At 35.4% G+C, this 20,589-nt stretch overlaps 1 protein-coding gene and 1 pseudogene across 2 annotated transcripts; both read left to right on the top strand.

Annotated features, from left to right (window-relative positions):
* Nucleotides 1-4,096: 4,096 nt before the first annotated feature.
* LOC120339735 (sarcoplasmic/endoplasmic reticulum calcium ATPase 1 pseudogene) lies at nt 4,097-7,709 on the top strand (annotated as a pseudogene). The gene is made up of 2 exons (XR_013477812.1): nt 4,097-4,209; nt 4,425-7,709. The product of XR_013477812.1 is annotated as a sarcoplasmic/endoplasmic reticulum calcium ATPase 1 pseudogene (transcript).
* A 5,191-nt stretch (nt 7,710-12,900) lies between these two features.
* Nucleotides 12,901-19,794, top strand: LOC120339739 (allene oxide synthase-lipoxygenase protein-like). Its single transcript, XM_039407930.2, has 14 exons — nt 12,901-13,556; nt 14,143-14,329; nt 14,827-14,958; nt 15,300-15,554; nt 15,780-15,870; nt 16,207-16,363; nt 16,670-16,927; nt 17,072-17,264; nt 17,445-17,525; nt 17,749-17,867; nt 18,043-18,162; nt 18,481-18,615; nt 18,742-18,840; nt 19,354-19,794. The coding sequence occupies exons 1-14, from the start codon at nt 13,524-13,526 to the stop codon at nt 19,531-19,533; spliced, it is 2,040 nt and encodes a 679-aa protein (XP_039263864.2). The 5' UTR covers nt 12,901-13,523; the 3' UTR covers nt 19,534-19,794.
* The last annotated feature ends 795 nt before the right edge of the window (nt 19,795-20,589 follow it).

Genomic DNA, 20,589 nt, shown 5'->3' with positions numbered 1-20,589 from the left:
CACCACAGAAATTTTAAAGCAGAATTTTTTATAGTTTATCGGTGTTTATTAAATATTTCGAGTTCACCAGAAAACTCAAACTTTAAAATGTTCGCTTATTTTTCGTCTTCAAGTATCATATTGACCTTCTTTATTAAATATAAACACTGGAACTTTTTTGGGGACACGAAATGGCCCTATGAGGCTTTTTCTTTATTTTTTTATTTTTTTCATTGTAGTATTCTCCTTGTTGCTGCATTTTTGTTTCAAAAAAAAATTCTTTCCTTTCTAACAATCGGACCAATGAACTATTTACACTATGTGGCGGTTCCACGATCGCATTTCAACGATCTAGTGGTCAGCGAAGTCGGGAGTTTTTTGATAAGGTAGACCAGAGTGGTCCCAACTCTGTCATGCTGATACATTCCGTGCGGCTCACCAAACAAACAATTTAGCGTATATTTGTATCTAATGAAGGAACGTTTTTGAGTGTTTTTAGCTATTCCAACTGGGGTTGGGATCCCGATATTCAACCCCTTTTCTAACGCTTGTATCCTTTGGTATGTCGATTCACGTTGAGGCTGGAGGCATGAATCTTCATTGTCCCACACCCCCAGGATTAGAGCTCAACCGATATATCGGCCCGATATTGCGTGTTTGCCGATATATCATATCAAAGAAGCCAAGTAGGCGCGCTCATCTCATTGAACTGTTTTAATGCCATTCAATAGATGAATGCTTGATATACCGCGTTGTTATTTGTTTCATTTCTTTAGTGGTCGGACCGCGAGTCATCAGAAAAATTGAAAGGGGACCGTCTTGCATGACTTTTCAAAAAGTTTAAGAACCACTGTGCTAAACTGAACAAATTTTTCTACTGGGAAAACCCTGGATACGGCGAAAACTATTCGGTATGACATTACAATGTTAATTGCCATTGACAATCAGCTGATTTTATTTACAATTATCAGTATTTAGAGAACATTGCTGCATTACAGACCTCTTTTACAACGTCGCGATACCTTTTCAAAATGGAGAAGAATATTGGAGGTTTGAATGTAATATCGAAAGAGCAGGTACTGTTAGATTAGAATGCAATTATTTGTCTCAAATCAGAATAAGATAGGATTTACATATTTATTCTGGGGGGAGGAAAGCCGATAAGACGCTCAAATCACATGGCGAACCATGGCCTCTTGTCCTGTTACCAGTCCATGACGAGTATGGGATTAACCAGATGTCAGCAATGTCCGTCAAGTACGTGGTTCGAGATAAAGCGACTAAATTTTGCGTAGTACTACATGTACTACTTGCACAGCCAATCAAACGTCCTTTCTTGATAAACAGCTAAATTTAATGCTTTAATGTTAAACAAGAACCCCAGACCTGTGGTTGCCCACAAATATTTTGTTATTGAAATTAATCATTTGGTTAAGGTATTTGAGGAACAAACTCAAAAACCGAATAAAATCCAAGCCACCGGAAGACGGAATTCTTTGAAATAAGATATCGGATACCGATGTCTTTGTGAAACTCTAGACCGTTCAAGAAGTGTTGATTCTGGCCACAGTAAGATCTCTAATAGAACCCCTCATTTAGCAAACCACGGCCTTCCGTTCGGTTACCAGTCCATGTCGAGATTAGTCAGACAGTTGTTTCCAGATGCATGGACTTGAAGAAAATTATCTCACGAGAAGCTGTAAATTGTTAAAATGATAACTAGTCATTATTGGACACTGATATGGAATTATATTCATTTTATAGATATTGAACTTTGCAATGGCGCCGATGGTGACTTTTTGTGTCAAATAAAAGTGGCAAAGACATGCAGTGATGGAAGAATTAGGTTAGTTAGATATTCCTTTTGATATAAAGCACAACATTTCAAAAGAGTGGTGAAAGGAGAAAAATTTACAGTATTTTTTCGTCTTCAGATAGCAATACACATTCGACAATTTTGAATCGATAGAATATTTTTGCATGGCTTTAACCTTGAGATCTTTTGATCTGATTAGTAAAAATATGTTTGATATCACTGTAAATTCAACATTCAAGTTTTGGCAAATTTGAATTATAGATTCGGCATTTGAGACACATCGCGCTATAAAATTATTTCAAACGTTTTTCGATTTGATTGCAATTTTACATTGAAAAGTTTATCAACTATTTATCTTTTGCCAAGCATGTCCTGCCAAGGATGAAATTCTATGGATAAATTTCTGATCAAATTCAGGCCTTGGCTTCCGATTTATCATTCGCGACTTGTCACAGTCATTACTTATCGGTCTTTAGATCGGTAAGTATGTTGATAGGTATTTGTCTGTCTGTCTCTTTGTCTGTCTGTTAGATGCACGCGATATCTCACGAAGGCGTGGTTGAATCTGATCCAAATTGTGCATGTGCATTCATCATCTCGGACCAGAAGCCTAATGATTTGGATGAATTATGTCGTATAAGTAGCGAGTTATTAATTAATTAGTGATGGGACACGCGGTGTCACTATAGAGTCATGAATCGAAACCGCAGTTTCGATCGATAAGTCTTCGGTCTCCGACCGCTATTCTCGTTTTTGTATTAAATAAACACTGAATCGCAAGTATTATGTTAAATGTGTGGCTTTTAAAATATTTTAAATCTAGTTTTACATATGCAACAATGTCTGATTTGCAAAATATGAACATAGTGGACTGTTTATGGAATTTGGTATTGGTTTAGCTTGAGGGAGAATTCAGGGAACGATATTGGTGAATTCGATTCTGTTGCGAAATTCAAACCAAACACTGTTTTAGTGGATTATATAGCGATGTCGATCTTATTGTATTTATGAATTTTATCAAATGTCAACAAGTCTTATAAATAATTTAGCCAGATATAAACAAATAAATGGTTCACGTTTGAAATTTGTTTGTCCTGTAATTTGTCTCAAATACTTCGATTCAAGCTATTTGTGACTATTTAGAAGAAATAGTTATCATAAACATATATATTTACACACCTATAATTTAGTAAAACTGAATCGATTTGACGGCTTCATATCGTGTTGGGTGTTTCTGATTTTATTTACTTATTATTTTCACTAAACGCATGGCAGCAAGTTGTTTTGCCAGTGTCTGTAACTTACAATTCAGACACTCATTCCAAGCGTAGAAAACACAAAATCATATGCATATAGGCATTCTATTACCCACCATCTCAACCAAAACGTAAGGAGATAGGTAGCATACATTGAACAGTGCTTGCAATACATAAAACACCGACGACACACTCAATTTTATGACGTCATATAACATAAATTTTAAAGCAGTTGTGAATTGTTCGAAGAAGTGCGAATATTTCAATATTCTGTATCCTTGTAATCTCGCGAAAGGTAAAATATCACGGACATACGTTCCCAAATTTTACAAGAGTCGTCGACTATATAATTTATCTACTTACTATTCCCATTATTCAAAAATTTCAATATATTACAATATAACTATTTTCATTAGCTAGCAAACGGAACCGATATTCAGGGCTACTGGGAAACAGTGAAAATCCTATACATTTTATTTTCAATTATATATACTGCAACAGAGCCCTCTTTATTGGCCATCATTGAAATTGGGAAGGGAATCCATTCTCCCCTATTTTATAAGTACACAGTGTTTTGAGTTTGAAATGTTTAATAGATATTTGTATCGGATTTTCATAAATATGAGATTCATGCACGTTGTTGTTATGAGGTTTACATATTTAGACAAAGAATGAGCGTCAGTTCCTGTATGTGACAGAGAAAAAAATAATCGCCATTTGTATCGATGCTTTTGTTTGCCACTTTGTACAAAATATACACACAAGGTCACAATGGGTTTATTTGATCTTTTAATAAGGTGCAAAATATTTTTATGAACTTGGCAGCTTCGATTTTGCATTAATACAACTTATCAAAGGTTACAAAAAAAAAGAACAACAATCAGCGAATTTGTAGATATCTACATGAATTATAACAGTATTTCGAACTTTTCAACTCGCGAAAGATGTTCACACGTTCACAACATTAGCAGCTGTGAACGAAAGAAACATCGGGGTAGCGTTAAACAAAATATAGCAGTTCCTGAATATAGCAAACAAAAGCCAAAAAAAGACTGCCTGCAAAAGGTGTGAATTATTTGCCTTATAAACATGCAAGCTCCGTTCAGAAATCATTATTCAACAGTTTTCTTCTCTACAAGCTTCAAGCAGCAAAGAGAGGTAAGTTTTTCAACACAAATGTATTATGTATTTCATTCTAACGTTTTCATGTCATTCGACATTCCTAATATAGGAACTGTCAATTAAGTGAGTATCCACATAATAGTTTCAGTTTCTCTTGTTATTGTTTGATAGTGTGGAAAAATGATCTATAAGAATCACTTGAAATTTTGAAAAATTGAAAAATTACTCTTCACATCCATATTATTTTTCAGAAAACTTTCACCGAATAAATTAGCAAATCCACAACATGGAACACGCATTTGCGAAAGAGAACGAGGAGGTTCTCGAATTTTTCAATGTTTCCGAAACAACCGGTTTAAAACCAGAACAAGTAAAGGAAAATCGCAGGAAATATGGGCCTAACGAACTTCCAGTCGAAGAAGGAAAAAGCTTGTGGGAACTTCTTGTAGAACAATTTGAAGATCTTCTCGTCCGAATCCTACTGTTGGCGGCCATTATTTCTTTTGTTTTGGCTCTTTTCGAAGATGGAGAGGAAACCATCACTGCTTTTGTGGAACCATTTGTAATCCTGTTGATTCTAATCGCTAACGCCGTCGTTGGAATCTGGCAAGAGAGAAATGCGGAAAGTGCCATCGAAGCTTTAAAAGAATATGAACCCGAAATGGGAAAAGTTTTGCGTCAAGATCGTGCATCAGTGCAAAGAATTCGAGCAAGTGAGATTGTTCCTGGCGACATCGTCGAAGTGGCAGTTGGAGACAAAGTTCCAGCAGATATCCGAATAATTGCAATTAAGTCCACAACTCTTCGGGTCGATCAAGCAATCCTTACTGGTGAAAGCGTCAGCATTATCAAACATACTGATGCCGTTCCTGATCTCCGAGCGGTCAATCAAGATAAGAAGAATATGCTTTTCTCCGGAACTAACATCGCTGCTGGAAAGGCCGTAGGAATTGTTGTCGGCACTGGAAGTAACACCGAAATTGGAAAAATTAGAAACGAGATGGCCGAAACTGAAAACGAAAAGACTCCACTCCAGCAAAAACTTGATGAATTCGGGAACCAGCTATCAAAGATTATCACGATTATCTGCATTGCTGTCTGGGCAATCAACATTGGTCATTTCAACGACCCAATTCACGGTGGATCCGTCATAAAGGGAGCAGTCTACTATTTTAAAATTGCCGTCGCCTTAGCTGTTGCAGCAATCCCAGAAGGACTTCCAGCAGTCATCACAACTTGTTTAGCTCTCGGAACGCGACGAATGGCAACCAAGAACGCAATCGTCCGTAGCCTTCCATCAGTAGAAACTTTGGGCTGTACGTCCGTCATCTGCTCCGATAAGACCGGTACCTTGACCACAAACCAAATGTCCGTCTGTCGCATGTTTGTCTTCAAAGCCCTTCAAGCGCAGCAAGCAACCTTCAACCAATTCACAATCTCTGGATCAACCTACGAACCTGTTGGCGATGTTATGCTTGATGGAAAGAAAATCAATCCTGGCAGCTACGACTCACTCGTCGAACTCTCTACCATATGTGCACTGTGCAACGACTCATCTTTGGATTACAATGAAGGCAAAGGTATCTACGAAAAAGTCGGAGAAGCCACTGAAACTGCTCTCACCGTTCTTTGTGAAAAAATGAACGTATTCAACACCGACGTAACTAGTCTAAGCAAAGCTCAACGAGCCAACGCTTGTTGTCAAACCATCAAAAACATGATGAAGAAAGTGTTCACTCTTGAATTCTCTAGGGATCGTAAATCTATGAGTGCATACTGCACACCAGCCAACTCAGATTCTCCAATTGGACCAAAGATGTTTGTCAAGGGAGCACCGGAAGGTATTTTGGATAGATGCACTTACGTTCGAGTAGGAAACCAAAAGATGATGATGACACCCGCCATTCGTGAACAAATCATGTCCGTTGTAAAAGAATACGGAACTGGAAAAGACACTCTTCGATGCATTGCACTAGGAACCATTGATAATCCAGCCAATCCTTCAAGCATGGATTTGACAGAATCAACTAAATTTGCCAACTACGAAACAGAAATCACATTTGTCGGAGTTGTAGGCATGCTTGACCCACCTCGTACCGAAGTCTACCAAGCGATCCAAGAATGCAAAGCTGCAGGAATTCGAGTTATCGTCATCACTGGAGATAACAAAGCAACCGCTGAAGCCATTTGCCGCCGCATCGGAGTTTTTGGTGAAGATGAATGTACTGAAGGATTGGCTTACACAGGTCGCGAGTTTGATGATTTGTCCAAAGACGAACAATTTAAAGCTTGCCTCCGCGCACGACTTTTTGCTCGCGTTGAGCCATCACATAAAAGCAAAATCGTCGAATACCTTCAAGCTAATGGAGACGTTACTGCTATGACTGGTGACGGTGTTAACGACGCCCCAGCTCTTAAAAAAGCTGAAATCGGAATTGCTATGGGAAGCGGAACTGCAGTCGCCAAAACCGCCGCAGAAATGGTTCTTGCTGACGACAACTTTACTTCAATCGTAGCAGCTGTTGAAGAAGGACGGGCAATTTACAACAATATGAAACAATTCATTCGTTACCTAATTTCATCCAACATTGGCGAAGTTGTCTGCATTTTCCTCGCCGCCGCTCTCGGCGTTCCTGAAGCTCTCATTCCAGTTCAACTTCTTTGGGTCAACTTGGTCACCGATGGTCTTCCAGCTACTGCTCTCAGCTTCAACCCACCAGATTTGGACATTATGGACAAAAAGCCACGCTCTACTAAAGACACCCTTATCAACGGCTGGTTGTTGTGTAGATATTGCGTTATTGGAGTTTACGTCGGAGCTGCAACTGTAGGAGCATCCACATGGTGGTTCCTCTACTCAGAAACCGGTCCACAAATGTCTTGGTGGCAAGTAACTCACTATATGTCGTGCCACTCAAGCCCAGAATTATTCGAAGGAATCACTTGCAAGATCTTTGAAGATCCTCATCCAATGACCATGGCTTTGTCCGTCCTCGTCATCATCGAATTGTGCAACGCTCTTAACTCCGTCTCTGAAAACCAATCACTTCTCGTCATGCCACCATGGCAAAACCTTTGGCTCATCGGTGCAATCCTTCTCTCATTATCTCTTCATTTCGTTATCCTCTACGTCGACCCTCTTCCAATGGTGTTCCAGATTTGCCCACTAAGCTTAGCAGAATGGATGATGGTTCTCAAGATCTCTCTTCCAGTCATTATCATCGACGAAGGACTAAAATACGTTGCTCGCAACTACGTTGAGGTTGAAAATAAGAAGAAAACTGATTAATTTCTCAAAAAACTATTAATATATCCATAATATGATAATATAACTCAAAATTTACAATTAAAACGTTGAAAATAAGGTGTCTTCAGAGACACTCTCTAAGATGTTTGAGTTAAAATATTTTGATGGTTTATCATGGATAACTCCATTTTGTTTTAGTTTTTTTTATTTAGGTCCATGTCACGTTTTCTTTCTTGTCTTCTGGTCAATGCCAATCATCTCATTAAATAAATTCTCGCCACATATATAATGTATTAATTTCTATTGCTAGGATAATTGATCTTTATAAAACCAAGTGGTTTTCAACAAAGGCTTGTTCAGGGACAGCAAGTCTAAGCGGTACACTGCGTAAAATACCACACTATATCACAATTCTTATAAACAGGGGCGTGTCAAACTTTTCTACTGTCCGGGGCGTGTTTCCAATAATGATGTCCTTTATCCCTAACTTCAGTAATAATTCGGGGGATAAACAGATTATAGATGTCGTTATACATGACAATAAATCAATTAGAAGTCACGTAAGATAGAAAAGTTTGTTTTATTAAATAAATATTAAAACTAAGCAACAAGCTCACATGTATAAGTTCAAACTCATTTATCAAAAAAAAATAAAGTCACTTATTGCTACGTCCAATCCCTACTTTGCTGGCAATAAATTGAGTAGCCGATTGTGAGTAATAAACAGTATGCAATGCACAAAGTTTGCATGGTTGTAGACATTACCTCGTTTTCCTATATTTGTTGGTTTTTGGTTGTGTTTTGGAAATTTCAGAACGAATCAAAGAACTCGATAATTAGGTGATAGCACACTTGCACCCTTGTACTTTTGTACCCTCGGACATTTGCACATTGGATATTTTTACTCACAGACATTTGCACCCGCGGGTATTTGCACCAACAGACATTTGCACCCTGGTACAGTTGCACCCACGTACATTTGTACCCTGGACGTTTTTACCCATAGACATTTGTCCTTATTTCGGCTCAGATGGCAATAGAACCTATTTCACTTCAATGACGGGTATCAAAGGGTGTAACTGTTTACGGGCGCAAAATTCCATTGATGCAAGTGTCCATAGATGCGAATATCCGTGGGTACAAAAGTTCATGAGTGCAAAGGTACGTGAGTGCAAATGCAAGCGGGTGCAAATATACTGGTCGTAAATGTCCGTAGGTTCAAATGTATTTGGGTTCAAAAGAACTGGGCGCAAATGTCCGTAGATTTAAACGTATTTGGGTTCAAATGTACGTGGATTTAAACGTATTTGGGTTCAAATGTACGTGAATTTAAATGTCGTGGGTGCAAATATCCATGGGTGCTTATGTTCATGAGTGCAATCTGTATGTGGGTGCTAAAATCTACGGGAGCAATTGTTCATAGTTGCAAATGTCCGTAGCTTGAAAAGTACGTGGGTGCAAAGATAATGAATAGAACTCAATGATTATACTGTCTTCTCATATGGTTTAATTACAGTAGTCAAAAAATAACTGTGATAGACAAAAACTTTTCTACCGGTACTTTCAAATAACAGGGTTGAATTTTTTGAATTAAAAGATTGTTTAAAACATATAAACTAGTTTTTAGGCGCTAACACGCGAAACCACCCTTAAAATAAGCACCAAAATGTTACAATTGTAAAATAGGATAATAAGGATTTTTCTGGGGTCAATTGTCAGAGAAACATCCATTCTTGACTCACATTCACCAAAGTCAGTTACCAAGACTAAACACATAATGCAAGCTTTCAAATAAATAAAAACACATCGAGAAAAACATATGTAATAACGCCAACTATACAGCTTGGTTCTGCTACCCCCTACATCGTGCCCCACCTGTTTCGTCTCCTATAGGCACACCCCTGCCTATAAAGTATTGTATTTGAAGGGATGAGGGATACTTATGTACACTTCTTGCCGTTGTAAGGTGTTTCAAGTAACCGTCGGTTGGTTACAGCCTCCTCCAGCATCAAGTCTATGTATCCGAATCAAACAACTGTATGATTAACTATTTACATACTCTACGCAGACTGATAACCTTGAAACCATTGAGCCCTGGGCGACACCAATGCGGCTAATTGATTGATCGAGCTGAATTGGATTAATTAAATGCTTTTATTTTAATAGGGTGGCGAAAGGAGAAAAATTAACATTTCTTTTTCGTCTCCAGATAGCAATAATGTAAAATTCACACTAGATTTAGTATCTAAAAAAATAAGCAATTTTTGTGGTACTTAACAAGTAACATAAAGTGAACTGCAAGTAGCTTCAAAGCATATAAAATAGTTTAATAACTGTATACCTACTCTTGGGCCACCACCTACTTTTGGGCAGATATATATTTATATTTTATATATATATATATTTATGCAGTAAAGTTTGGTGATATACTAATATAACCAAATTGCACCTATAGCAATCTTGTAGCAAAAATGCTACAGCGACACTGACAGCGGGTCAGAGTTCACAGCTAACCTGAAAATATGACGTGACTTCACGCGAGTGTGTAAAATGACAAGACGGCAGATAATCGGAAGTCATTTACCAAAAGTCCGATATCAAAAATCAGAATGGAGAAAAGGAATATGTTCTAACTGAATTCACGGAATTAGTACCACCAGAGAATGGAAACGAAATATCAAAGACTAACAAAACAATCCATAGATAAATAGTGAATGAGAAAAAGTTTCTAAATTTATTGAATTGTTCTGAATTGTTTCTCTAAAAATTTTTCAATCTGGAGGAAAATTATAAACAAAAACAAAAAAAACTTTTCAGAGTTTGAGGCAATTTCTACCAAAGTATGAATCAATTTTGAAATAGCCCCCAATTATGAGACTCGCTTGGAGTCTTGATATGATAAGATGTAATTCTGTGAAAATTATGAAGCTAGTTGGTTAAAAATTGTCACCGACTTTGGTTAAAAATAAAATTTAATTTTTCATTCCTAAAATTTTTATTCCATAATTTACATATTACTGGATTGATTCTGATTTATAATAATTTCGGAGCATACGAAGTCATTCATATTCGGCGATAAAATGAAACCATGGGACATCAGTTAGATAACATCTGTATCAATAATTTCAGTCAACACGGACAGCAATGAAATCTTCAACCGTCCATTGTTCCATCAAGCAATCTTGGAGAACTATGGAACGAAAAAAGAATTTGATTTCAAAGCGATATTTCACAACGAGAGTTAGAAACACTTATAATTTTTTACGAGTATTAAAATAGATTTTAGGAGGAGCTTGTGGCCTTTCTTTGAGCAAAGTCACATCACTTCAGGTTATTTTTAAATAAACCGAGAATGATATTCACATTTTTATTTTGAATGTTGCTATTGTGTGATTTTGTAAACTTGGTTAAATGACCTAGCTTACGTGAAAATTATTGTTGATTTCATTAACTCGACTAGCGAGATTTGAATTTATAATATTAAGGTTGACACCGTGTTAGAAAAAAAATTGGGGCATTATGTGGATATGTGATAATTGGTAGAAAAACAAATTTTGAAAATAACCAATTTTTGTAACCATAAACCAATATTAACTGCTTCAAAAAGATATGATAATGTAGCAAAATTGTTTCAAACTCTTAAAACTAATTTTTAAAATCATTGTTCCAAAACAAAAAAAAGTTCGAAACAACTGGACACAGAAAATTATACTGACTGTCCTTGTTATCGCCAAATTACTGTAACGTGATACTTTTAAGCAGAAGATTGGCCCATAAAAATGATGAAACAATATCAAGGTAATTCCTTCACCGAGTATTATGAAGTTGGCGAAGCTGAATACAAGAAAATTCGTTTTATATTCCTCTTTACTTTTTAAAGTTGTCGACATAATGGACAAAGCCTATACACAATTGGATTACCATTTCTATTCTTCAGAGTATTAGGTTGGTTACCTGGCCGATGTTATTCGGCTCAATATTTGATTGAACATATATTTATTGGGGACGAAATCCGTGTGAAAAACGTGGAAACTGTAAGGTAGGCTGCTACCGATTAAAGTCACAGATGAACAACAAATCAATAATATTTACTGGGGTCTAATTAAATTTTTTATCCTTCACAACTTTTGAATATTTTTGCACAGATTTACAATAACAGTCTACATCGATTTCGGTATTATGGAATTATGATCATTTTTCAAACGATCACGGTACTTTCGTGTGTTGCACTTTTTTCGTGACTATGAAATAATCAAGACAGCAGGCGATCGGGAGTCATTTACCAGAAGTGCAATACTAAGAATCAAAATGGAAACAAGAATGTATGTCGAAAATCAATTGAAGAAATTAGTAACACCTATTAAAAATGGAAACGAAATATCAAAAACAATAAAAACAATCCCGCAAAATTATACCTGATAAAACTTTTTAAAATTTTACACAGCTTTCTGTAAATATTGCTGTGCCCAAACGTCTTGACTTTTTTCTGAATTTCTTCCTCTTTTTCAAAGAAAAATAATGAGAAAAATCATCACACTTTTCACAAAATTTGATGCAATTTTCATCAACGTACAAATCAATTATAAAATAGCCCAATAACTATAAGTTTTGGGCTCTTGGTGGACCCACTTGCAATTCATTTATTTCTAATATTTTAGGCTTTACGTGGGAATTTGCGACACAGTTACATTACTTAAGGTTGTTTGTGAATGAACCAACAATGTGATTGAAATTTCGATTTTGGTATTCACTATTTTTTGATCAAGTACGTAATTGTAGACACCCACCAATCCGCAGGTCATATCCTCCGAAAATCCCTTCATCGAATGTATGATAATAAAACCGGCCAAATTCTTCATCATTATGAATCGTGATCTAACTGGTAAATCTGATCAAATGAACGTAATAATAGCTGTAGCTAATCCGCGCAAAGATAAAAAGGCGTTTTCTATATAGATAAAATTACTCCTGCGAGTAGAACTGCATCAGGCCCCGGGCCATTTACATGCCAAACGTAAATCCCCTTTATGGACGTAATTTTCACTGTTTGGAAATTATAAAAAAAATATGTTTGTAAGTAAAATTATAAACAGGTTGACCATACACGAGCGAATGCATAGAATTTATTATTACAATAATATAATATTTCAGACTATATTCCGAAGTAAAATGATAGCAAATTTCATACTAGAAATAGCAAATATTCCATCATCGGTGCAGTTGAAAATCGCTCAATTTCGTTGTTAATTACAATAGTGTGCTCATTAATTTATTTTTCCACGACGCCAGTATCTTTTCAATAAACTAAGGAGATATATTGCCGCGGATATCTGCCTGTAGGCTACTTTGTAATTTGTTCCGAACAATTGACTGGTCATTATTATCCAGCGGGCGATACAACAAATAATTTAGTACAGGCAGTGAATCGTTAGAAAAGGATAGTAAAATATTTAGTTACCGTTGTTGTTGTAAGATTGTAAATATCCACCATCATGACGAGTATAGAAGCTTATTGATAAAAAATTGATGTAATTGAAAATTTATTTTTACCAAATAAGCCGAAATTATTAAATTAATGGTGACATTACATTATTAATCAATGACTGATGCTTCATCTTTGATTTTATTTTTTTTCACTGAAATTTTTTTTCTGCGGCTTGACGGTAAAGTTTACTTTCTACTTTCCCGATCCCTAACAAGGTATTGGCGTCGGTTGTTTTTTAATTAGATTCGCGGTTCGCTGTTTTTTTATTCAAATATGCAACGGACATTATTTGGATCGTCAACTCCGCGTTGCATCAGCAACATATTCCTAAAGAAAAGGGACAAAACAGGAGTTTTAGTGGTACAAACAAGAGAACCATTGCAATTTATTTAAAACTTACCATTAACTAAATCATTTACCTTTGATTCGTCATAATTTTTCACGTATTTTTTTTTCTAATTTTATGTATAATTACCGCGCGTGTTGACAGAGGAAGTTGAAGACGAGTCATTAGTGAGTATAATCATCGCAACAGCTCATGGTGTTATATTTCATAATATATATTTTTATTATAACCTACATATATTAAAGTTCAAAACTTGACACTATATCAACAGGATGACAAAAGTAACATACAAGCTACTGATTAAGGTGAGTTATAATTTCTAAGTCAACAATATTTAATTTATCAGAAGTGTTAATTGAAAAGACGCTTTGAATTTATGTTGAGCTTTCAGGTATTATGTCACGATATTTTTTCATCCCCTTTTTTATTTGTCCAATCTTAATTCCGAAGCTGGTTCTTAGAATTTTCTTCCATTTGCTTCTACTCCCAATCTTATGGTGACGACTATTGCTTGTGACTGGTCGATGTTCCCACCTACCGTATCAACTTCAATATAACTATTGATTTAAAAAAACGCGAGAATTTTGCGAAACTAATAAATGCTATGATTGGATCATATTCTCGACGCTTAAACATTTGTTTAACGTATGAATACTATGACTTTGACGTTATATGACTATATATATGTGAATTGTTTTCAACAACCGTCTCTTCAACAATTAGTACATAAGGCGAAAGCGTGGTGAAATGATTTGAACCGATCAAAGCAGAAAGTTGCCTGTACTTGATAAATAATAGTTTAAACTTAGCTGTTACAGAGATTTCCAATTTTAACAAAATAATTTGTATTTATATTGACGGACTTTATTTTACTTCTTCAACTCACTTCAGACATCAAAGTTGTATGCAGAAGGTGCGACAGATTCAACTGTCTCTGTTCAACTAGTTGGCGAAAATAAATCTCATACAGATTGGCACGCGCTTGACAAATTTTGGCGAGATGATTTTGAACAAGGGAGAACAGATGAATTCACGATAGAAGACAAAGAAGTGGGGAGAGTCTTGTTTGTACGATTTCGTGAGTAATCCAACATATTTGAACGTACAGAAAATATTGAAATATATTATATAAATCATTTAAAACTGGTAAGTCCAGGAATATTCTGAAATTTCCAATGTGATAAAACTTCTGCTGGTCAATTTTACTTTCGAGAAGGTTAAGGTGCGCGCAACTAGCATATAGCGACTTCAATAGAAAGATGAGATCGTTCACTTTCTGCACCCGCTGATTAGGATAGAGCAGAGAAACTAAATACATCCATAAGGCCATGACTTCTTGCCAGATTTGTGACTACTGTTATTCAGAAATGTTATAATCTGCAAAACAATGGTAGCCATAATACTGTAATATCCGTCCTTATCACATTTGAAATTGTATTTTATCATAAAATCATAAAAATAAAATAGTACTACAAATAAAAAATAAAAACATTACGGTCGTGTTGAATTCTACTTTGCGGGATATTGTTGATTTCATCATTCCATGATAAATGATATGTTTTGTTTTGTATTCAGATCTGAAACACACTAATAAAGAAAAGGATTTGTGGGCATGTGATAACGTAATAATCCATCATGGTAATTACGTTGATGAGTTTCCGCTGTACGATTGGGTTGTTGATAACTCTGTAATTGTAAGAGGTGAAGGTGAGTGCCAGTGCTACAAATATCAACCAAGTATTCATGGTATGCCTACAGGACCTGATTCGATGTGTCAGTACTATTGTGGCTTTCTCTTTCCTTAGCAGAGTTAGAATTCCATATTTCTTAGTAATTTCTTATTTATGACGGGATAAATGTGGCAGTGAATAATTATGACATTAATTACAATATTCAACGTTATATGAAGAAATCTATGGATTTCAATCACTCTATTGGAAATTGAGTTGAGAGTCTATTGTTTTCATTTATGGCATAGCTTCAAGGAAAAACTGTACGCTATGACGAGCATGATGGGATTGCTCCATGATATTGGCCTTTGTTTTCAGGACTGATTCCTCAAAAAATAAGGTCTGATGAACTGCTAAAGACTATTAAAGAAGAACGAGAAAATAATCTACAAAGATTTGCGTGGATTGAAAAGGCAAAACCAGGAGACCCCGGGTGGATGTTGCCTAGATTTCCACCTGCAAAAAATCTCCACAACGTGCCTCATCAATTGAAAATGGACGACGCAAGATTTGAACACATGTCTGAAATGAGGAACGTTGTGAAGTTTAACGCTCTTGTCGAAAAGTTACAAAGTAATCCATTCACATATTTATGTTTACTTTCATAATTCATCTCGAATCAGAAATGTCAAAAAATAAATTCACCAATGAGCATGATATTTTTGGAGATTCATAGGATAACGTATAGCTTTCGAGTTTCGACTACTCAGCATAATACAACGCTCCAAAACAAAACAACAATCATTGAAAATCTGTATATGATGTGCTTATTTAGTAATGTAAATTCTATTTATTCAGGTTATTTGTTCCCGATCAAAGAGTTGGAAGATTACAAGACTCTTTTCAGTGGATTCAGAATCTCTGGAGATTTGCTCCCATGTATGGAAAGGTAATATAAGATTGTTGAATTCGCTCTGTATTATGTTTCGACTACTTTTGTGACACACGATCAGCAATGTCCGAATCTCATTATCACTATTTTTATTATAATCTTCTCAAATCATAATTTAATGTATCACAAACTGGACACATCCATGTTTTCTAGTCAAAATGCCTCACTTTCTTCTTGGTATAGAAGTCAGAATAATATTTCAAACTATAATAAAATTCGCCAAGAGATTTGAAATTGAGACCTGCAAAATTTGTCTAACACCACGGAGTCGTTGCATAACAGGATTCTGGTACCACATGGTTAAAATTCTGTTTCTGTTTTCTTTGTTTAAAGATGGGAAGAAGATGAAGAACAAGGGCGACAGATGTTAAATGGTGCAAGCCCTTTTGCAATCAGTCGTTGTGGAAGGTTACCAGATTATTGTAAAATTACAAATTCTCATGTACAATCATTTTTAAATGAAGGAAAGTCGTTGGAAGACGAAATTAAAGTGAGTACATATGAATTTGATTAAAGGTTAAAGTTAAGAGTGATATTTGTTCTAAACACAATCTTCATAACTTACTGTCAGATATGTAAGGTGAGCTGTGATTTACAGTCCAATTTTTTTAATGATCATAAATAGCGAATAGATGTGTGTTTCTGAATTATTGACTATGGCGACATAAAACCATTAATATGTCATTATTCTCCCGCGCTCCTTACTTTCAGTTGCAACTCGTAAATAATCTAATTCGTTTTGTAATACATTTCTCTTTCAGCATAATTTACAATTCATTTATTTGCATTTATATAGGAAGGACGAATTTACATCGCCGACTACTCATACATGACTAAGGGTCTGCCAAGAAACAAGCAATATAAAACTGGAGATCCTCTCTATTGTGCGGATGTCACAGCGCTGTTCTATTCACCGGGCGACGGCAAATTTCGCCCAATCGCGATCCAGTTAGAACCAGATAATGCAGATTCCATTTTTACTCCAAAGGATGAGAGATATGACTGGATGTTGGCCAAAATGTACTTCCGATGCGCCGATACCATTGTGCACCAGGTTATATGATTATAAATTACTTTTTCATTCAAATAAACTTGCATATATATGCCAAATGATTTATCCAACATTTACACTCTTTAGTTTTATTGTGTGAAGTTGTTTCCCGCAACGACAGCGATCAAATAGCATTTTTTTTTCCAGTGGATATACCATTTCTTGTGGGGACATGCGTTGCCAGAAACAGCCGCTGTTGCAATGTTCCGAAATCTATCACGAACTCATCCAATCTACAAGCTTGTTCGTCCACATCTTCAGCATGTTGTTGTGATTAATCAATTCGCAAGAGATATTCTTATCTTTGATAACAGCACTTCAAACTATACCAGATCCATAAGTAAGTTAAATGATCCTGTTAGACGTTAGCTTACCTGATTTAAAGTTTATGTTATAGGCTGTTATTTTAGAGTCATACTTTTTAATCTGAACAAAAAATAGAAAAGTCTGTTTATGGAATCATTTTGTCAAATATTTAGTATCATATGTAAAATGAAACAAATTTATTTTTGTATCACAGATGGTTCTGCATTGGCGAGGCATGTTTTCAAAGATTTCGACTTTGACGACTTTGCCCTCCCGAAGTTGCTCAAGAAAAAAGGTTTGTCGATTTTTATTTAACAGTTAAAAAATTTCCATTAGCTTGTTCTGAAGTCAATATCCAAGAATTGATTGGATCCTAACTCATACCAAACATTCAATTTTATTTACTACCTCACTTTAAAATTGGAATTATTCTCTATTGATACACGCGCTTTTAAAAGTTAGTACCCTCTTTTATTCATCCGTTATAGTTTAAATATATAGTTCAAAATTTCATTTAGGTCTTGATGACTACAATCTTCTACAGAACTACCATTACAGAGATGACGCTACCGCTTTATGGAATGCAATTAAAAAGTATCTTTTGAAAGTCATCAAAATATATTACAAGACAGATGAGGTATTGTATTGTATTGCGTGGTCAATCATGAAAATCGATACTTGGGATGCGCAATGTTTAAAAATAGGATTTAAATAGTCTGAGTGAAGAAATAACGACACCTCATATTGTGAATGGAACTGAAGGAGGGGCATCATACTTCATTGTTTTAAATCATTTTTAACGTTTGTGACAGGAAGTGCTTGATGACGAACAAATACAATCGTGGATTGATGACTTCGCAACTGAAGGATTAGCATGGCCAGATGGGAATACGAGAGGGTGTCCGACCTGTCTTAACAGTGTTGATGAACTGGTTAGAGAACGCATTTTTTTCATTGCATCTCTGTTATCTTGCATATATATCTGTTATATTTTTTTGGTAACTCAGATCCACTGATATGAAACATAGAGTAACAGACAACAACCACTAATAGCCAAATAGCGTTAAAAGATGTAGATGTCGAAATAAGTTATCTTTGCAAGTTATGCACATAACTGCCTAGTCACTAGGCTATTAACCTATATGCCCCTAGCTGTGCGAAAGCGCTATAACGCATTCTATGACCGCCAATCGTACGTTTTTGTATTCGATCCCCTAAGCCTAATGGATTGACACGTAAAATCGTCACAGGTACAATTCTGCACAATCGTTGTCTTCAATAGTGCTGTTCAACATTCAGCAACACACAATGCTATGTTTGATTTGTACAAATTCATTCCAAATGCACCTGGCGGAATGAGGCTTCCTATACATAAAAGAGGCGAGGTGAATATATAATGTTTGTACTTTTGTAAACTTGAATGAATTATTGAAGTTGAAAAGGATAATAATCACAGAAATTTCATATAAACTTCATTCGAATCTAAACACTGAATTTCTACCTACACGCAGGCAACACTTCAGCGAGTGCTAGATTCTCTTCCTGATGTTACAATGGCAACGATTTTGTTTGGAAGTGCCTTCGTTTTGACAGAATTACCAGAAGAAGAGGTGGGTCTATCTTATGCTAACTGGAATGAAAATATTTTCATGCAGTTTATTTATGACTCCTGTATTTATGACTTCTTGCATTATTGATTCGTTAGGATGCATCATTGAATTAAAAATATGGAGAATTAGTTGTCAAGATTTCTTGTCATTCTTGTATATTATTCGGATTTCAAATAGCACTTTTGTCTTTTTAACAGCTGCAGTCTTTTATCAAATTAGAATAGCACGGCTATCAGCTAAAATACAGAATATAAAACCTTTGTTCATGTTGAAAAAAGAGTTCATGTCTTTGTGAAATTGATAGTTCACTATATACTAAGCCGACATTCCTCTGCATGTGATTAATCTAAGGTGTAACCGTAATCTCAAATTTTTATTTTATATATTATAGCATTGAAAAAGTGAATACTCCGATAATCTTCTTCTTTGGTGTATTTTTCAAATCGAATAATAATAATACAGTTTACGTACTAATTTGAATGAATAAGCTGAATTATATAATAATTGAAACAGGTTTATCTTGGAGAATTTCCAATGAATCTTTTTATTGAAGAAGAGCCAAAGAAAGTCTTGAAAGAGTTTGCAGATGATCTCAAAGTGGTTGGTGATAAAATGAAAGAACGAAACAAGAAATTGGAATACCCATACGAATATCTTTTGCCAGAAAATGTACCTACCGGCACTACGGCTTGAGTAGAACGACATGTGATTTTTTAAATACTAAAAATTGAAGGAGTGATGTACATATTTATATGGCTAAGGAAAAAACTGAAATTGTATGCCCTGAACTTGAATTTTTATTAACTCTATATTAAAAAGTATAAGAAATATTGAACTAGGAACTATAATATTTTATCTTCAAATATCCAACTAACCGTATGCTAAAATTGTCAGCTCATCTTTTATTTGTTTTCTGTTAATTATGTATCATGTATTATAACATTATGTAGTAGAGATTGGTGTGTTTTATGATTTACTGACATCACCAAATCGCGCCAATTTAAAAATTTAGAAAGAAATGATACGGCAGATGACAGCGCTAACTTTACCTCATTATTGCGCATTCTTTCACACAGAAAATCATCCATGTCTGTACCAGCGTACCGCCATTAACACCGTGAGATAGTTACAGACTAGAGTTAATTACGTTTTGTTGATTCATTTTTCGATATTGAATTTGATATAAATTTTTAACATTAACGCAATTTTATATGTTGTCACATTATTAGAGAAAATATAATAAAATGAGATTGCATCAAAATGTTTCAAACTATCATTTAAAATCATCGATTAAAAATTGGTAATCAACTAAGCATGCCATTTGTTCTTCTGCCACCAAATTACTGTAATGCGGTTTAAGTCGTACATCGCCACGAGAACCAAACGATAATCAGTTAATTCGCAAATCGAACGGTATGAATTTTATGACGCTAACTATGTCTCATTTCATATTCAGTATTCCTTTTAATGGTAGTCGACAGAAATAACAAAGCCTGAGCTATTGGAGTAACAATTCTAGCTTTCAGACTATTAGTTTCGCTAACTGACCCAATGTTGTACGGATCAATTAATTATTGATATAACGTGTATTTATTGGGGACAAAATCCTGGAAGAGAACGTGGGAATTATCAGGTAGGCCACCGAATAAAAGTCTGCAATAACAGACGATGTGAAATAATAATCACGTTTCGAACGATCACATTGGGTACGTGCGTTGCACTTTTGTTTTCGACAAAACGTGAAAATAT

This window comes from Styela clava, chromosome 9 (genome assembly GCF_964204865.1).
Source record: "Styela clava chromosome 9, kaStyClav1.hap1.2, whole genome shotgun sequence".
Lineage (NCBI taxonomy): Eukaryota > Metazoa > Chordata > Ascidiacea > Stolidobranchia > Styelidae > Styela > Styela clava.
The sequence above is the reverse complement of the archived record's forward strand: the minus strand, read 5'-3'. Positions and strand labels throughout refer to the sequence as shown.